Source organism: Penaeus chinensis, chromosome 8, assembly GCF_019202785.1.
Source record: "Penaeus chinensis breed Huanghai No. 1 chromosome 8, ASM1920278v2, whole genome shotgun sequence".
Classification (NCBI taxonomy): Eukaryota; Metazoa; Arthropoda; class Malacostraca; order Decapoda; family Penaeidae; genus Penaeus; species Penaeus chinensis.
The window spans coordinates 4,471,387-4,473,272 of record NC_061826.1 but is presented as its reverse complement, the minus strand read 5'-3'; the positions used below and the strand labels follow the sequence as shown (position 1 = coordinate 4,473,272).

Genomic DNA, 1,886 nt, shown 5'->3' with positions numbered 1-1,886 from the left:
TTTGGTTTATTTTATTGTGATAAGAAAGAATATGTATGTATGTATATTTATATGTGATATTTGCTATGTAATTTGAACCTCAATAACTGGCCTACCTGCGAGTAATATCGGCTCTCTTGTATGGCTTGTTAATATTTTCTTCCCATTTTGCTTCCAGTATTTGCACATTATTTTGTATTTCATCAGTCTAACTTTTATTCCAGAGCTTCAAAAGTCACCATCACGGATCTGCCAGAGTTTCTTGGCCTCATGGAGAAAAACATCGTGGAAAATCAAGAACGTTTAGGGTGTCCAGTAGAGGCAAGGGAGCTCAGCTGGGGCAATGAGCAACAGATGAGGCAATTTCCCTTTCCAGATGTTGTGCTCGTGGCTGATTGCATCTACTATGAGCAGGTAGGATTTCCTCTCTTTTTTATTTATCTGACCTTTTCTGTCTATCTCTGTCTATCTCTTTGCATTCTTGGTTTCCTTGTTGGGTTAAGCTAGTTGATTTATAATTTGTTGTATTTGATGTATTGTATGCATAGTTACTCAGGCAACTATATTTAATTACCTGTTTATTATTGATTTCTTAGTCTCTGGAACCTCTGGTGTCAACTCTACACAAGATATGCAGCCCAGATACAATAGTCCTTCTCAGCTATGAAGAGAGAACCACTGGAAATAAGCCACAGCTGCAGAAGAAGTTTTTTGAGTTGATGGAAGAGCACTTTTGCAACGAGAAAATTGCCTTGGAAGAACAGCATGAACTCTTTAGGTGCGAGGACATTCACATCTACAAGTTCAGTCGGAGATGATGAAAGTTTTTGATATGCTTAGGAAAATTGCTGGTGCTTTTCATGACATGACATTTATGTCACCTGGGTCCACTAGGTTAATTTTTACTTTCATGAACAAATTACAAGAATCTGTAAGTGCTCTGTTAGAAGTTTATTTTATTTCATTTTTTTTATTTTTTTTTATATTTAGTCATCTGTATCCTAATTTTTCTTGCATAAATATTGAAGGAGAGAATGAAAAGCCTGTATTAAAGTCACTTGTTTAGATAAACACCACTCCACATCAAGAATATGTTCATTATACCACGTTGAGGAACTAGTCTCTCTGATGGTATAGTCTGACTCAGGCTAGAATCACCCAATCAACCTCTCTTGAAAGAATGCAAATCAGCGAAGAACACGTTAAATTACAGAAATTGACTATTTGTGCCGAGTGCCATGTTGAGAAATAGGGATGAAAAGCACAAGAAGAAACATCAAAGTACCTTTAACAGTTATATTTATAAAATATTGCAACTTTTGGTGAACATTTAATCTGAAAGGGTGATGATTGCCGATGTCACCATTAGATATCCATAAAAGAATACCATTATTCTTATATAGTTGTTTATTACAGTTATTTCACTTTTTATTATGTCATGTGAGCATACATTATGTAGCATTGTAGTACTCAGGTCTCTATGATACAAAGGGCATATGATTCCAAGTGTCATTTTACATACCATGTTAAGCATTTCTTTATTAATGGCTGGAATTTTTTTTTCCAGTTCTGTGCACACACAAAGGGCTTTGAATAAAGTCAGTCATTGTTGTCATATTTAGGAGTTTTAATATCACATGGATTAGATATAACAGTAGACATAGTTTGGTACCAGGATCTGTTGTACACAGGACAAAGATACCTCTGAGAGAATTGCATTTATCAGTATCATTTGTTAATGTTTCTTGCTGTTCATACATATATTTAGAACTTTTCAATTATCAAGAAAATATTCAGAGAAAGATACTGAACTGTTAAAGATATGGATTCTTTTTGTTTCAATTGCAGATCAGTATTTTGAGTATAGATGACAATAAATAATAATGTTAATAAGAAGTTACTAATCA

At 34.1% G+C, this 1,886-nt stretch overlaps 1 protein-coding gene across 1 annotated transcript in view; it reads left to right on the top strand.

Annotated features, from left to right (window-relative positions):
• The window catches only part of LOC125028044 (protein N-lysine methyltransferase METTL21D-like), a 7,073-nt gene extending 5,477 nt beyond the window's left edge, over positions 1–1,596 (top strand). The window contains exons 3-4 of the mRNA XM_047617322.1: positions 204–393; positions 576–1,596. Of these exons, the coding sequence (XP_047473278.1) occupies positions 204–393; positions 576–797 (412 nt within the window). The 3' untranslated portion in view covers positions 798–1,596. The remainder of the gene's footprint in view (positions 1–203; positions 394–575) is intronic.
• The last annotated feature ends 290 nt before the right edge of the window (positions 1,597–1,886 follow it).